Source organism: Microcaecilia unicolor, chromosome 8 (genome assembly GCF_901765095.1).
Source record: "Microcaecilia unicolor chromosome 8, aMicUni1.1, whole genome shotgun sequence".
Classification (NCBI taxonomy): Eukaryota; Metazoa; Chordata; class Amphibia; order Gymnophiona; family Siphonopidae; genus Microcaecilia; species Microcaecilia unicolor.
The window spans coordinates 21,050,000-21,066,010 of NC_044038.1; the positions used below are offsets into that span (position 1 = coordinate 21,050,000).

The following is a 16,011-nucleotide window of genomic DNA, read 5'->3' on the forward strand; positions in this document are numbered from 1 at the left end:
CTCTACGACACTGATCTGTTTTCATCATGGTTGCCTCATTGCCTAAACTCACTTTTTCAGATTTGCTATTCATGCTAAGTTTTTTTTTTTTTTTTTTTTTGTTACATTTGTACCCCGCGCTTTCCCACTCATGGAAGGCTCAATGCGGTAGGCAATGGAGGGTTAAGTGACTTGCCCAGAGTTACAAGGAGCTGCCTGTGCCGGGAATCGAACTCAGTTCCTCAGGACCAAAGTCCACCATCCTAACCACTAGGCCACTCCTCCACTGTTGCTACTATTTGAGATTCTACATGGAATGTTGCTATTCCACTAGCAACATCGGCCCTTGCAGATCACTAATGTGGCCGCGCAGGTTTCTACATGGAATGTTGCTAGTGGAATAGCAGCATTCCATGTAGAATCTCCAATAGTAGCAACATTCCATGTAGAATCTCCAATAGTATCTATTTTATTTTTGTTACATTTGTACCCTGAGCTTTCCCACTCATGGCAGGCTCAATGCGGCTTACATGGGGCAATGGAGGGTTAAGTGACTTGCCCAGAGTTAGGTTTTCCAGATATCCACAATGAATATACATGAGCTAGAAGTGTATGTAGTAGATATAGTGTATTCAAATTTATCTCCTACTGGGCTGACTCGAAAGGGTCATCACAGCTCCTAATGGCAGAGCTATGGCTGTCAACTACAAATATTCATCAAATACTCATCTGTAAAGTAAATCTTGAAAAGTGGGTGTAAAAAGCCTCAAAGAGCTCCAGGTAGAACACCTTCAGAGCTAATAACATTGGCAAAAAAAAACACACCATAATTTTATATAAGTGCAAAAGTACCACTCTTTCATTTTGTGTAATATTTTTTTAACAAAGTGAAACTCACTTACCTAGCATTCTCCAGCAGAATAGAGTAGTTTCCAGCAGCTAAGCATTTTGGCGCAAGATGAGAAAAGTCCTAACCTTGAGACAGCAGTGTGAAATGCTGGCCAACGTCAGTTGGGGACTACTTCAATATTTCTTGAGGATTGTAGTAGTAGCTCATCCTCATTCCATCTTTTTGGAATATAGTTAGAGCTGTGGCTGTGTCAGCTCACTTAAGATCAGCCTCCATAGAAGAGATTTGCAGAGCTGCAACATAGACTTCCATCCGTACATCCACATCCCACTGTTGCATAGAACTACTACTACTATTTAGCATTTCTAAAGCACTACAAGGCATACGCAGCGCTGCACAAACATAGAAGAAAGACAGTCCCTGCTCAAAGAGCTTACAATCTAATAGACAAAAAATAAATAAAGTAAGCAAATCAAATCAATTAATGTGAACGGGAAGGAAGAGAGGAGGGTAGGTGGAGGCGAGTGGTTACGAGTCAAAAGCAATGTTAAAGAGGTGGGCTTTCAGTCTAGATTTAAAGGTGGCCAAGGATGGGGCAAGACGTAGGGGCTCAGGAAGTTTATTCCAGGCGTAGGGTGCAGCGAGACAGAAGGCGCGAAGTCTGGAGTTGGCAGTAGTAGAGAAGGGAACAGATAAGAAGGATTTATCCATGGAGCGGAGTGCACGGGAAGGGGTGTAGGGAAGGACGAGTGTGGAGAGATACTGGGAAGCAGTAGAGTGAATACATTTATAGGTTAGTAGAAGAAGTTTGAACAGGATGCGAAAACGGATAGGGAGCCAGTGAAGGGTCTTGAGGAGAGGGGTAGTATGAGTAAAGACCCTGGCGGAAGATGAGACGGGCAGCAGAGTTTTGAACCGACTGGAGAGGGGAGAGGTGACTAAGTGGGAGGCCAGCAAGAAGCAGATTGCAGTAGTTTAAACGAGAGGTGACAAGGGTGTGGATGAGGGTTTTGGTAGAGTGCTCGGAAAGAAAGGGGCAGATGTTACGGATGTTGTAAAGAAAGAAACGACAGGTCTTGGCGGTCTGCTGGATATGAGCAGAGAAGGAGAGAGAAGAGTCAAAGATGACCCCAAGGTTTTGAGCTGAGGAACAGGGAGAATGAGAGAGCCATCAACAGAAATAGAAAACGGGGGGAGCGGGGAGGTGGGTTTGGCCAAACAGTGCTCCAGAATCTATTTGTGGTAACACTCCCACCTCCCAAGGAGTTGTATTCCTCTAGCTTGTAATGGACTGAGGAGGTCCTCCGTGACAATGGCAGGCAGGATCAGATACGCATTTACATAGTAACATAGTAGATGACGGCAGAAAAAGACCTGCACGGTCCATCTAGTCTGTCCAACAATTTAAACTCATATGTGCTACTTTATGTGTATACCTGACCTTGATTTGTTTCTGCCATTTTCAGGGCACAGACCGTAGAAGTCTGCCCAGAACAAGGCCCAACCACCAGCCCCGCCTCCCCCACCGGCTCTGCCCACCCAATCTCGGCTAAGCTTCTGAGGATCCCTTTCTTCCGAACAGGATTCTTTTATGTTTATCCCACGCATTTTTGAATTCCGTTACCGTTTTCATCTCCACCACCTCCCGCGGGAGGGCATTCCAAGTATCCACCACTCTCTCTGTGAAAAAATACTTCCTGACATTTTTCTTGAGTCTGCCCCCCTTCAACCTAATTTCATGTTCTCTCGTTTTACCGCCTTCCCATCTCTGGAAAAGGTTCGTTTGCGGGTTTATACCTTTCAAATATTTGAACGTCTGTATCATATCACCCCTGTTTCTCTTCTCCTCCAGGGTATACATGTTCAGGTGCGCAAGTCTCTCTTCATACGTCTTGTAACGCAAATCCCATACCATTTTCGTAGCTTTTCTTTGCACCGCTTCAATTCTTTTTACATCCTTAGCAAGATACGGTCTCCAAAACTGAACACAATACTCCAGGTGTGGCCTCACCAGCTTATATTTACTTTTTGTGTATACCTGACCTTGATTTGCACCTGCCATTTTCAGGGCACAAACCGTAGAAGTCTGCCCAGCACTAGCCCCGCCTCCTACCACCAGCTCTGCCACCCAATCTCAGCTAAGCTTCTGAGGATCCATTCCTTCTGAACAGGATCCCATTATGTTTATCCCACGCATTTTTGAATTCCGTTACCGTTTTCATCTCCACCCGCTCCCAAGGGAGGGCATTCCAAGTATCCACCACTCCGTGAAAAAATACTTCCTGACATTTTTCTTGAGTCTGCCCCCCTCAAATCTCATTTCATGTCATCTAATTCTACCGCCTTCCCATCTCTGGAAAAGGTTCGTTTGCGGATTAATACCTTTCAAATATTTGAATGTCTGTATCATATCTCCCCTGTTCCTCCTTTCCTTCAGGGTATACATGTTCAGGTCAGCAAGTCTCTCCTCATACGTCTTGTAACGTAAAACTCATACCATTTTCGTAGGTTTTCTTTGCATCGCTTCAATTCTTTTTACAGAATCTGTTTCACAGAATCTGCATTTGTATATTTTATCATTTTTTTTTCTGTGCTTGCTGTGAGTCATCTTGTTTGTTCCAAAAGTACAAAGACCAGGGGACACTCGAAGTTACATGGAAATACTTTTAAAACAAATAGGAGGAAATATTTTTTTCACTCAACAAATATTTAAGCTCTGGAACTGTTTGCCGGAGGATGTGGTAACAGCGGTTAGCGTATCTGGGTTTAAAAAAGGTTTGGACAAATTCCTGGAGGAAGAGTCCATAATCTGCTATTGAGGCAGACAAGGGAAGCAACTGCTTGCCCTAGGATTTGTAGCATGGAGTGTTTCCACAGTTTGGGTTTCTGCCAGGTACTTGTGACCTGGCTTGGATACTGGGCTAGATGGGACCATTGGTCTGACCCAGTATAGCTACTCTTACGTTCTAAGAGGAGAGGTGAGTTTAGGGGGAAAGATAAGCTCAGTCTTGGCCATGTTTGATTTCAGATGGCGGTGAGACATCCATGCATCAATATCTGGACTCCTGAAATTTCTGGTGTGGAGAGGTAGATGTGGGAGTCATCAGCATAAGAGTGGTACTGAAAACCATGGGATGAGATCAGAGCACCAAGGGAAGAAGTATAGATGGAGAAAAGAGGTCCAAAGCTCTGTTGGAATTGCCTTCGCCTAACTAATTGTGAAGGTCTAATGAGTCACTGAACTTTATGGACTTAATCAGTTTCTTTAAAAAGGAGTAATAAATCAGCTGGAAGGATGTCAAAACCTTTGGACCTGCCATATTCACATCTCTATATATAAAAGGCACTGCCAACCTTCTAATTGAAGCCTCCAACCGGAAACTTGAGGTGGCATAGATATCCGGTTTAGCAAGTACACAAAGGAAAAGAGAGTTGCAAGTAAAGCAATTAACTCCTGCCACAGTTGTTTTCTCAGGCACCTGGAGTGGTTGCCCTGGGTGATTAACAAGGTCAGCTGGGGTGCACAGGGAGGGGGGAGGGAGACCCTGGAACTGGGAGGGAGGAGGGAGTGATGGGCCCCTGGCACACACTCTGTTTCTCATACATACACTATCACTGTCACAGACACACTCGCACCCAGTCACACACTCTCTGTCACACACACACACACACACACACACACACACACACTCTCGCACATTCCCTCTCTCTCACACAGTCAATCTCGCACACACTCTCTCAAACATACACAAGGAAAACCTTGCTAGCGCCCGTTTCATTTCTCAGAAACGGGCCTTTTTTACTAGTTTTTATTATTTCCAATATCAAAAATTTTTTAAAACTGCCAAGAGTGCAATAATATATCTGAAAATCACAAAATATCACTCCTAGTATACAGTCTATAGGTGAGCGCAAGACCTTGATCTAACATAAAAAAAATTTTATGTGAATAAAATAGCCTCAACAGCCCAGGGAACCTAGCATTAGGACTCCACTATATGGCCAACATCATGGGCTCCTACCGCCTTCCGAAAAAACTCACAAACATCAAAAAAACTCCCACACTTGGGGAGAAAAAGATTCTGTGAGCAAAAAACGGAAAACGGGGTATCTTCAATTATCAACAAATGATCAAAGTCTATACACCCCTCTACAGAGAATACTAATGGATGTAAGAAACTATAGTATCCATTCCTAGACCTCTCTAAATGAAAACTGGAAAGTGTTAACAAATGAAACACAATTGCAATGTTTACTGTTCAGCATATATCAGCAACAAAACCTTCAGAAAGTCAATGACTTAGCTTAAAGTGCTGATTTATCCTCTTCCAAAGTCTTTGTCCTGATTCCCAAGTGACAATAATGAAAGTGATTCAAATAGCTAATTCATTTCTTCCAATCATACTTTTACAACGGTCATGAAGTTGAATACAATTTGTTCTTGTTCAATTTTTGAAGTGGGTATTAATATATAATCCTCCACACTCGCAATGTCTTACAAACTTTCCCGACAGCAAGGGACCCCACTGTTTCGCAACCTTCATCAGGAGAAATATCCAAAACAAAAAATGTTTTTTCTTTTCTTTTCAATCCATCGCGAACAATGGTTCAGAAAATGGCGGACGTTCAAATAGGACGCCGACATCATGGCTCCACCCATTAGATGTTACATCACAAACTGTTATGTCCAATCATATTCTTGAAGCATCTCAATTTAAAAGTGACGCGCCACAGCTTAATCAGAGCTTAAAGAAACAATGTCAAAAAAACAAAACCCAAAACTAAAAAACTCAAAACCAATATTAAAATCAGCACATAGTAATTATGCTTTAAAATTTTCCGAAAGAAACAGTGTTTGACTTTGTACCCTAACTTTGTGTCAGCATTTGTTAATTAGAGCAGTGTTCTTCAGTGTAGAGCCTTGGGGCCAGTGGTGGCCCCTGTTGTCTTTCTGGGTTTTTTTCTACACCGCTACCTCTTTACCCAGGCTCAGGACAGAAAGGGGAAAATGACTGAGGGAAGAGCTGCAGGCTTAAAGGACAAGGCTTTTACTCAGCAGACAAGAGAATGCATTTGGAAATGCTCACAACATTGAGGATACACACCCCAGTGAAGTTTGAAGGTGGGCTGATGGGGTGGATGTCATTTGACACACACTGGTCAACAGTGTTGTAGTAAAATATTTGTTTGACAAGGAATGCCTAAATATTTGCACACAGATGTACATTTTCATAACAATTCTTAAAAGTTTAACCATCACTGTGGTACTTCCTTTTTTTTATTCTTGACCACCTTTTAGCTCATGGGCCAGTATACCTTTTGGTTTATTTCCTTTCTTATAGAATGCTGCTTTAAATTTTCAGCTGTTTGATTTAGTTGGTAACTGAGCTGGTACCTCAGACTACATAAGGGAATGGGACTTATAAACTGCCTTTCTGTGGTTTTTCCAACTACATTCAAAGCGGTTTACATATTATATACAGGTACTTATTTGTACCTGGGACAATGGAGGGTTAAGTGACTTGCCCAGAGTCACAAGGAGCTGCAGTGGGAATTGAACCCAGTTCCCCAGGATTAGAATCCGCTGTACTAACCACTAGGCTACTCCTCCCCCTTTCCTCTTAAGTTTAAACTTTGTAAATCTGCAGCGCTTACCTCCTTTCTGAAAGGGGCAATAGACGTGATACTTTCTCATTGTTGCTTTCCCTGTGTCTCATAACATAGTAAATGTCATCAGATAAAGCTCACTCCTGCTATGAGGCCATTTTAAGTTTTGCTTTAATTGGATTCCATCCCTTTTCTATGTAGTAACTATTATTATTATTAACATTTGTATAGCGCTACCAGACACACGCAGCGCTGAACACCTGATACAGAGAGACAGTCCCTGCTCAATAGAGCTTACAATCTAGTACTGTGTGTTTTTCCCATACATTCTTGAATTCTGTCACTGTTACTGTCTTCACAGCTTCCCACAGGAGGTCATTCACCACCTTTTCTGTGAAAAAGTATTTTCTGATGTTGCTCCTAAGCAGGGGTGTGCTGGTAAATTTTTAACAGGCTCTTTCTCCGGACATAGCCAGCTCTGCAGTTGGAAGGGCCAGGGGTGGCCGGGGGGGGGGGGGGGGGGGGGGGGAGCAACACTTGCCTCTCTCTCCTCCCTCCCTTTGTGCGGGCACGCTAGGCATACCTTTGCTGGCAGCCAATAAATGGACTGTCACCACTCCCAACGTCTTGCTCTGAGCAGCATGCTGGAACTTCTCTCACATGCTCGAGAAGTCCCAGCCTGCTGCCCAGAGCTGGAAACAAGGAGCGAGGAGCAGCAGTAGTCTATTTACTTGGCTGGCAGGGCTCAGCATCCCCACCAGCAATGTAAAAGATAATTCAGCAGGGGGCCCAAGCCCACATTTTGGGAGCCAGTTGTTAAAGTAGCCATGGAGGGCCCTACTTTAACAACCGGCTCCCAAAATTCTTAAAAACTTAACAACCGGCTCTTGCGAGCCTATGAGAGCCTGCTCCAGCACACCACTGCTCCTAAGTCTCCCACCCTGCAAGATCAACTCATGACCTCTAGTTCTACCACTTCACCATCTCTGAAAAAGATTAATTTGCATATTAATACCCTCTCCCCCATCCTTCCTTTCCTTTAAAATATGCATAGTGAGGTCTTCAGGTCTCTTCTCATATGTCTTTTGATATGAGCCCCATATTTTTGTTGCCACCTTCTGAACTGCCTCAAATCTTTTGATATTGTTATACCAATGGTAAGCAATATGTATTTTAGCTTGAATACTGATGTGTATAATAAAATGGAATGTTCTTTATTTTGAGCTTTGCTTCATATGATATAAGAAGTTGTTCGGTTTCAGTTTTCCTAAAGTTAATTTTACAAAATGAGTTTAAAAGTCTGTGTGATATATTTATCTTTTTTTTTTTTTCCTAGTATGATAATCTTCTGAGTCAGTTTGGTGGCATGCAGGTTGCGTCTTCCGTCTCTTCGCATTCGCTTTCCACTCAAGAGACAAATCAAACGCAGAGATCTGGCAGTAACATAGAACAGTACATTCATGATCTTGACAATAATTCATTTGAGCTGGATCTACAGTTCTCTGAAGACGAAAAGCGGCTGCTATTGGAGAAACAGACTGGTGGAAACCAATGGTAAGATGTACAAAGATGCAGCTGATATGGTATGTTAACAAAAACATGAGCAATTAAAGCTGTCTTGGTGCTGCAGGCTGCCATGTAGAGGGTCTCTAATTCCCAGTTCATGCCTTCTGCACACTGGGTTGGCCAGGGCTAGAGATGCTGTAGGGGGCATAAATCGTGTTCATACTCAGTGGTATAGCTACCGTGTTTCCCCGAAAATAAGACACTGTCTTATATTATTTTTTGCTCCCCAAGACCCGCTAGGTCTTATTTTCAGGAGAGATCTTATATTTCGGGGAAACATTGGTCGCCCCCCGCCCTCCGTCGTCGCCGGGCCCCCCTCCACCCGCCCTCCATCGTCGCCGGGCCCCCCTCCACCCGCCCTCCGTCGCTCCAGAAACTAACCTTTCACTTTCGCAAGTTCGCAGCAAGCACAAGCAGCAGCAGTAGCAGGGCAGATCACTCCTTCCTTCTGTGTCCCGTAACGTCAGGCGAGGGCGGGACACAGAAGGAAGGAGAGGTCTGCCCTGCTACTGCTGCTGCTTGTGCTTGCTGCGAACTTGCAAAAGTGAAAGGAGGTTAGTTTCTGGAGCGACAGAGGGTGGGTGGGGGGGGGGGCGCGGGTGCGGCTTTGTCCGGCTCTCGGTGGCCCTGCTAGGTCTTATTTTTGGGGGAGGCCTTATATTGGCTAATTGCAGTAAAACCTCTACTAGGTCTTACTTTCGGCAGATGTCCTATTTTCGGGGAAACACGGTAGGTGGGGCCGCGGGGATCTCCGGCGCACCACATTCCCTGCCCTGTGCTCTTTCTTCCTCCTGACGTCCTGCACGTTCCTTTAAGTGAAACTGAGCATGCTCAGTTTCACTTAAAGGAGCGTGCACAGGACGTCGGCAGGAAGAAAGAGCATGGCAGCGAACACAGTGGTGCCAGAGACCGGTGCTGGAGAAGGCTTTGGCTGGCGGGGGTTGGGGACCCCCACCAGCAAAGGTATTTGCTACTGTGGGGTGCGGCGGCAGGAGCGATGAGGCAGTGAGGGGAGGCGGTGGGGGGGGCAGACTAAAATGTGCCCCCCTTCATCTCGGGCTCTGCCCCCCTCCCACCGTGAGGTCTGGCTACGCCCCTGTTCATAATTGAGAATGATGCCGAGTGATCAGATTTAGCACTCAACACAAGTTTCCTTGTATATGACTCCCAGTATCGAGGCCAGCAAAGAATGAACTAGGAAGAGCGAGAGGAAGAATCTGTTAATCTAGGGAAAGAAGACCCCCTGTTTCCAAATGAAAGACAATGATACTGGAATTTGTTTGGAAATAAAAAGTAACAATAAAGAGACCTAGGTTCCACACACAGGTCTAGGAGAACGACAGTGTGTGCACGAAAAGAAAAAAAAAAACTAAAACATGGTCACATAGAACCTGATATAGCCATGTTTCGGCTTACACCTGGGTCAGGGTTAAAAATATGTCGAGCATAAAAATCAATAAAGGGATTGTCACACTGGATATAACACCAGAATTTTATAAATCAAGTTAGTCACGTTCAGTTCACAGAACCATGAATGATTTGCCTCAGATTGTCAAACAGTTGAAACCAGTGTGTAAACGCTGTCAGCGATCGCCGGGGATAGTGCCTGCCCTATTGCGTTTTATGTGATCATATTTTATTTATTTAAGAAATATCTCTTTCGTTGAACTGTGCTTTGTTTGTTGTGGGGTTTTGGCTATCTGCTGGGGTACTTGTGATACAGACTGCCCACTGTCTGAGTCAGGATGCTGAGCTTGATGGATCTTGGTCTAGCTTAACATGGCTTTTCTGATGTTCTTTGGTGCACACGCCGTTCAAAAGGAGAAAGCAGGAACTAGTGGGCCAGTGTGTGTGGGGAAAGCATTAAGGCATGCTATAGCATATAGTTTTATGTTTCAACAATTTTATTGATGACAAATATAAATACAACCATCAGCAATGAAACAGAAATGCCAGTGCCAAAAGTTACGTAATAAAGCATTCTCTGCACATACTGTCAACAACTTTTCATATACCAGACAAGATTGGGTGGCAAAGCTGGTGGCGAGAGATGGAGATGGTGCTGGGCAGACTTATACGGTCTGTGCCAGAGCCGGTGGTGGGAGGCGGGACTGATGGTTTGGAGGCGGGGATAGTGCTGGGCAGACTTATACGGTCTGTGCCAGAACCGGTGGTGGGAGGCGGGGCTGGTGGTTGGGAGGCGGGGATAGTGCTGGGCAGACTTATACGGTCTGTGCCAGAACCGGTGGTGGGAGGCGGGACTGATGGTTTGGAGGCGGGGATAGTGCTGGGCAGACTTATACGGTCTGTGCCAGAACCGGTGGTGGGAGGCGGGGCTGGTGGTTTGGAGGCGGGGATAGTGCTGGGCAGACTTATACGGTCTGTGCCAGAACCGGTGGTGGGAGGCGGGACTGATGGTTTGGAGGCGGGGATAGTGCTGGGCAGACTTATACGGTCTGTGCCAGAACCGGTGGTGGGAGGCGGGGCTGGTGGTTGGGAGGCGGGGATAGTGCTGGGCAGACATACGGTCTGTGCCAGAACCGGTGGTGGGAGGCGGGGCTGGTGGTTGGGAGGCGGGGCTAGTGCTGGGCAGACTTATACGGTCTGTGCCCTGCAAAGGACAGGTACAAATCAAGGTAAGGTATACACAAAAAGTAGCACATGTGAGTTTATCTTGTTGGACAGACTGGATGGACCGTGCAGGTCTTTTTCTGCCGTCATCTACTATGTTACTACCTAAGTGCTCTAGGTACATAAATTCCCTGAATCCAACCCTACTAGGTTGTTGAATTTCCCCATCCCCCTCTCCCCTTCCCCCCACCCCTAAAGACTAACATAGGTATCTCCTCCATTACTCATAAGGTATTGACAATGAGGCTTCTCCCCCTAGGGCTCAATCTGGCCAGGTATGGATTTCATACCGCCAAGAAATGTTTACCCTGCCCAGGAGACCCCCTGGCATCCCCAGCTTCCCATGTCGCCAACAAATGCACTTGATTCCTCCAGTGCCAATATAGCATACAGTTTTATTATTGTTTATTACAGAATATTTGTGTATATGTGATGCAGTTTTACACTGTCCGTTATAATACAACTAGAGATTTGTACAATAAGGGGGAAGGAGGAATTTATTCATGATTGTTTTTGAGAAAGATGAGTGATCTGTACATTCATGTCTTGACAATTCTCCAATGGTTCAATAGCTTATATTTACATAAGTAAATAAGTATTGCCATACTGAGACAGACCAAAGGTCCATGAAGCCCAGCATCCTGTTTCCAACAGTTGCTAATCCAGGTCACAAATATCTGGCAAGTTCCCAAAAAAAGTACAAAACATTTTATGCTGCTTATCCCAGAAATACTTTCCCCAAGTCCAATTTAATAATGGTCTATGGACCTTTCCTTTAGGAAGCTGTCCAAACCTTTTTAATACAGAAAATACATAAAGGCCATTTTTATGGCTGTGGTTAAAATGGCCTTAGCCAATTCTTTGTTAGAGCCCAATTCTCAACATGAATTGGCTCATTATTCAATTAAATTGCATGTGCATATTTATTTATTGGGATTTATTAACCGTCTTTATGAAGGTGATGTTTAGCAGGTACAGTTTAACATAAAACTTGCAATTTTGTTAAATGCATAACAATAGTAAAATAACCAAGAATAAACATAAGTACAATAAATGAGGTAAACTTGAAAAAATTACATTGAAACCTAATACTAGAACTACAGTGAAACAGTATCAAAAAAATATACACATTTAACAGCAGTGAAATGTGGAGGAGTGGCCTAGTGGTTAGGGTGGTGGACTTTGGTCCTGAGGAACTGAGTTCGATTCCCACTTCAGGCACAGGCAGCTCCTTGTGACTCTCTGGGCAAGTCACTTAACCCTCCATTGCCCCATGTAAGCCGCATTGAGCCTGCCATGAGTGGGAAAGCGCGGGGTACAAATATAACAAAAAAAAGCCAGAGATATAATACAGTGTTAGCATAATACTAATGATACAGCTAATATGCATGCATTAGAGGATTCAACTAACATAGATATAATGCTAAATAGTATTTACAATATGGCTTACCATATAACTGAGGGACCAAGAGCAGATATATGATGGGAATAAGATGTGTGGTACAGAGTCAATTGGGATAATTTGATGGTTAGATTAGCTAAATCAAGGCAAGTTATTTGTATAATTGAGCAAGAGATAAGGAACTGATCCTCAGGAGCTTAGCGGAGATTGGATGGCAGAGGGCGGGGCTGGTGGTTGGGAGGAGGGGCTAGTGCTGGGCAGACTTATACAGTCTGTACCCTGAAAAAGACAGATACAAATCAAGGGGCTGGTGGTTGGGAGGCGGGGCTAGTGCTGGGCAGACTTATACAGTCTGTGCCCTGAAAAGACAGGTACAAATCAAGGTAAGGTATACACAAAAAGTAGCACATATGAGTTATCTTGTTGGGCAGACTGGATGGACCGTGCAGGTCTTTTTCTGCCGTCATCTACTATGTTACTATGAGGCATATTTTCAAAGCACTTAGCCTTCCAGAGATCCATAGGTTTCTGTGGAACTTTGGAAGGCTAAGTGCTTTGAAAAAATGCCTCTATGTAAGTCACAGTATGTGTAGCAAGCTAGTCCAGGTGCAGAATGGGTGTATAGTCAGTCACCCCACATATTAAAGGCTTGGGAGAAGAGGCAGACTTTCACCTGCTTCCTGAAATAGAGGTAAGTCTTGAGTTATATGCAGTCCCTCTGGGAGTAAATTGCAGAGCGTGGGGGCTACTCCTGAGAAGGCTTGCTGGCGGGTATCACATTGTAGTATTTTAATAAAAAGATTTAAACACACAAGGTATGATACAGGATTAAATTTCTATTGACTATTAAAAAAATCTCTTTAAAGAACCATTTTCTGAATGATTAATTAAACTAGTGGTTGACTGCATAATTAGGTACCGCTGTCTTAATTCTATGAAGGAACCGACTATGGCAAAAAAGCTTTGACAGCATGAAGAGGGAAAACCTTTGGGTTTCAGCCCAAAAGTGTTATGCTGCAAAATGATGGGCTTTTTTGCATATAAAAACTTGGTACATTGGTCTCCCAGTTTAAATTCCCTTGAAATTAAAAAAAAAAAAACCTCTTCCAAGCACAACGCACCTTGAAACAGAAGGGAACTGATGTGGTGGTTCTATGCTCAAGAACCAGGTTCAGTTGTTGGAATTGAGTCTACCACAAGACGGCATTCATCGTTTACAGGAATGTCCTGAAAGTTATTCAACAGTAATTCTTAGGACATGCTCATGTACAATACTGCAGGATGTCATCACTCCTCAACCAAAAGATTGTCGTGGTGGTGATTATCTAAGTAGAAGTGAACAGAAAAATACCGAGCATCAGTGGGGTATCTCAGCTTGACACTATCCCTTTTTCCCTGTGATAAATGACAAATTTTTGAAGGTTTTTTTTCTTTGTAATTACCTTTTTCTAAAGTTTCAAGCTCCAGGACAGGTGTATATTCAGGTATAGTCTACAAGTCCTCTTGGGCAGAGAACAATCAGATTTGAACCTGAAGCAATGTAGAGGAGAGTGACTTGTCTAAGTCACAAGAAGCATCACTACGAGAAGCAGGATTCCCCCAGCTTCCTTGATTCTTGGCCTGCTCCTCTCTCTCCCTACTAGGCTAATCCTCCACTCTCTACGTAGGATGGAAGCAGGTTCTAGCAGGGCTGGAAATCTATGCCTCTGAATAGGTTAGTTGAGCAAACCAAAGAGGAAAAAGGAAACAGAGGGTGCAGACACCTTAGACTTGCAAAATTCTTCTTGAAAATGGTTACAGATGTGGTGGTGTACATTTTCAGAATTTTCAAAACTGTTATAGTCTGGTTAATTCATGAATATTTATTAGAACAAATTAAACAAAATTAGGTCAAGGCAAAGAATCATTCCATGGGGCATAAGCTGTCTGCTACTATAAAAATAAACTAGAAACCTGAAAATATATATAGTGAAAAAAAAAGAGGAGACCTGGGTATATAGCAAGAGAAGGATTGAAACATGAGGGGTAGCCAAGGATTCAAGTGAAACTTTTGTCTTCTAGTTAGAGGTTGACCAGAAAATCGCAACCTTCTGTTGTAAATCCAGCCCAGGTCCTGACTTGCAAGTAAAATTTAGTGGATTTATTTGGCTCTTTTTATTGCACTTTATCATGGTGAGCTAATAAATGTACAGTCCTTTTAAATGACATCCCTTGGGCCCTGTATACTAAGCAGCGCTGAGGGTGCATTAGTGTTTTTAGTAAGCATTAAATGCAAAGAGGCATATTTTCAAAGCACTTAGCCTTCCAAAGTTCCATAGGTTTCTATGGAACTTTGGAAGGCTAAATGCTTTGAAAATATGCCTCTAAGTCATCCATAGGAACATATGGGTGACTGGCGTTTAGTGTGTGCTAAAAACGCTAGCTCGGCTTAGTAAACAGAGCCCATAGTCTTATGATACTACTGGTAGGAGTCAAGTTTTCTTGTACTGACCAGAGAATGGCGAGGATGAAATTTGTCCCCATCCCCTCTCCATCCCTGTGGTTTCTGTCTCCGTCCCCACCCTGTCCCTTCCCCGCGGGCCCTGTCTCTGTCCCCATCTTCACCCCATCCCTGCGAGCTCTGTCCTCATCTGCAGAAGCCTCAAACACTTATGATTTTATATTTAAATCTTTGTGCAGGAGATCTCAGGTAAGCTATTATATAAAGGAACGTAGACTCATATGTTGCCTGAATAAAATAAGGGCAATGTGTGCGCCCATGTGCCTTTCCTGCCTAGGTGCCCCATTTGAAAATTACCCTGTAAATGACTAAGGGGATCTTTAACAAAAGGACAGTAGGGGTTGTGCCGGCTTGGCGTGTGGCGATTCAGCCCTACTGCCAGGTTCCCCCGCCACGCACCAGTTCCGACGCTAGAAAAAATATTTTTATTTTCTGGCACTGGGGGCCTCCTACTGCTTCCTAAGTAGGAGGTAGTAAGGTCTCCTCCAGAAAATGGTTGTGCATCAAGTGTTTAACTTGCTGGATGGCTATTTCTTTCCTTAAAAGAAAAAAAAGCCTTTTACTGGTGGTGGTAAAAGGGGGCCTGAGCACGTGGTAAACCCGCACGCCAATGCCATTGCAAGGCCCCTTTTTCCACCATTTGGTAAAAGGGGTACTAAGCAAATGCAGCAGTCACTGAAATCATACTTTTGGCTTGTCCCCTACACAATGTAACCTCTGTTTCTAGGGAATACCTAAATCTTCATCTTCCAGATTGCAAGAGAATGTGCTATGTTGGGTTCACTCCGCAGACTTTACATACTAAGGGCCCCTTTTACCAAGCTGCGGCAAAAGGAGGCCTGCTCTGGCATCAGCACATGTTTTTGATACACGTCGAGGCCCCCTTTTACTACTGCTGGTACAAGGGTAGTCTTTCTTTTCTGCAGGAAATGACCGTGTGGCAAGTAAAAGCACTTGCCGTGCGGCCATTTGGGGGGAGGGGGGGGGGGCCTTACCACCACCACACATTGAGGTGACTGTAAGGGCTCCTGCGCTAACCTAGCAGTAACCAGCAGTACATAGCACTGCCCGATTACCGCCAGGTACACTCCAGCACTACAAAAAAATATATATTTTTATAGCGCTGGATATGACTGCACTGGGGGTGGGAAGTACTGCCGGGCTGCTGCGGTAGCCCAGTGGTACTTCTTCTTTAGCGAGTAGTAAACCCGCAGTGGGCATACTGCCGCTTTGTAAAAGGGGGCCCTAAGGTACTAAGTGATGGAACTCACTGCCAACGGCAATCAAGAGTCAGCCTGATTTCAGTCGTTTGCAAAATACTGAGTAAACTTTCCTCTTGAGAGGTTTCGACCCATCGATGGAGTATGTTAGATTGTAACTGGCCATCAGTGATTTATTATTTAGTTCATATTTGTATCTTATTTGTGCTACTCTGCTCTTACTTGATATTTTGTTTATGGTATTGTAAAACCTTGC

General features: G+C 44.1%; 1 protein-coding gene across 2 annotated transcripts in view; it reads left to right on the top strand.

The window, feature by feature from the left end:
• Positions 1-16,011, top strand: part of PDPK1 (3-phosphoinositide dependent protein kinase 1) — a 116,382-nt gene that overhangs the window by 87,983 nt on the left and 12,388 nt on the right. For both annotated transcript variants that reach the window (XM_030211780.1, XM_030211778.1), the window contains one exon: positions 7,773-7,990. In XM_030211780.1, the coding sequence (XP_030067640.1) occupies positions 7,773-7,990 (218 nt within the window). The remainder of the gene's footprint in view (positions 1-7,772; positions 7,991-16,011) is intronic.